Source organism: Contarinia nasturtii, unplaced genomic scaffold (genome assembly GCF_009176525.2).
Source record: "Contarinia nasturtii isolate CC-2019 unplaced genomic scaffold, AAFC_CNas_1.1 Cnas_scaffold_2531, whole genome shotgun sequence".
Taxonomy (NCBI): domain Eukaryota; kingdom Metazoa; phylum Arthropoda; class Insecta; order Diptera; family Cecidomyiidae; genus Contarinia; species Contarinia nasturtii.
Window position 1 is genome coordinate 2646 of NW_022199852.1, and position 807 is coordinate 3452.

At 31.5% G+C, this 807-nt stretch overlaps 1 protein-coding gene across 2 annotated transcripts in view; it reads left to right on the forward strand.

Annotated features, from left to right (window-relative positions):
* Positions 1–116, forward strand: part of LOC116348571 (spidroin-1-like) — an 831-nt gene extending 715 nt beyond the window's left edge. The window contains exon 4 of one of the 2 annotated variants that reach the window (XM_031779603.1): positions 19–116. In XM_031779603.1, the coding sequence (XP_031635463.1) occupies positions 19–101 (83 nt within the window). In that variant the 3' untranslated portion in view covers positions 102–116. The remainder of the gene's footprint in view (positions 1–18) is intronic. The other variant, XM_031779605.1, reaches the window with a different exon arrangement.
* Positions 117–807: the final 691 nt, after the last annotated feature.

Consider the following 807-nt stretch of genomic DNA (forward strand, 5'->3'; position numbering starts at 1 on the left):
TTCCAGTTGGTGGTCAAGGCATTGGTCATCATGTTCCAGTTGGTGGTCAAGGCATTGGTCATCATGTTCCACTTGTTCCAGTTGGTCCAGTTCATGGTTAAACAGATTAAAAAAAAGAATACCGCAAACCAATTTGTTTGTTTCACATCTCCAAACAATCCAAATAAATGAATTAAATTTTAAAAATCACAGCATTTTTTTAATATCCCTTAATAATTTGTATTAAAACATGGTCTATACAAAAAAAAACTCTACTAGTGAATTGGAAAAGGAGCCTTTCTACTACTTTTTTTCAAATTCGATGTGCTGTAGATTTAAAAGCACCAAATATTTCCGAAAATTGCTTTCGAAACCTACTCATATTCGGACAATAAACGGCAAGTTATGTAAATAAGTACTTAATTTTAGAATACGGTTATTTTTTTGCTCATTTTTCCATTCTACGCCTACACGAAATTGGTGTCGTCTGAAAAACGTTCATTTTGTAACAGCCATTAATTCAATTGAAACACCATGGGATGTTTTAAACATATTTAGTTTGATAGTAAAATGGAGGATGCTATGCATAGGGTACTATATGTATTTCTGTTGCAGAGCAATAAGCGCCTGAATGTTGTATTAATACTGTTGTTACACCCGTTATGTACGAATGATAGCTCAAATGATGATCATTATAATAATACTAGATGTTTTGCGCATCTTATCTCATTTGGTGCAAAAAAAAAAAAACAATTATAAAAAAACTCACACTAGACATTTGAATATGTGTTGTCAGTAGATAAAGAATGTGAATACGTTTTTTTTTTT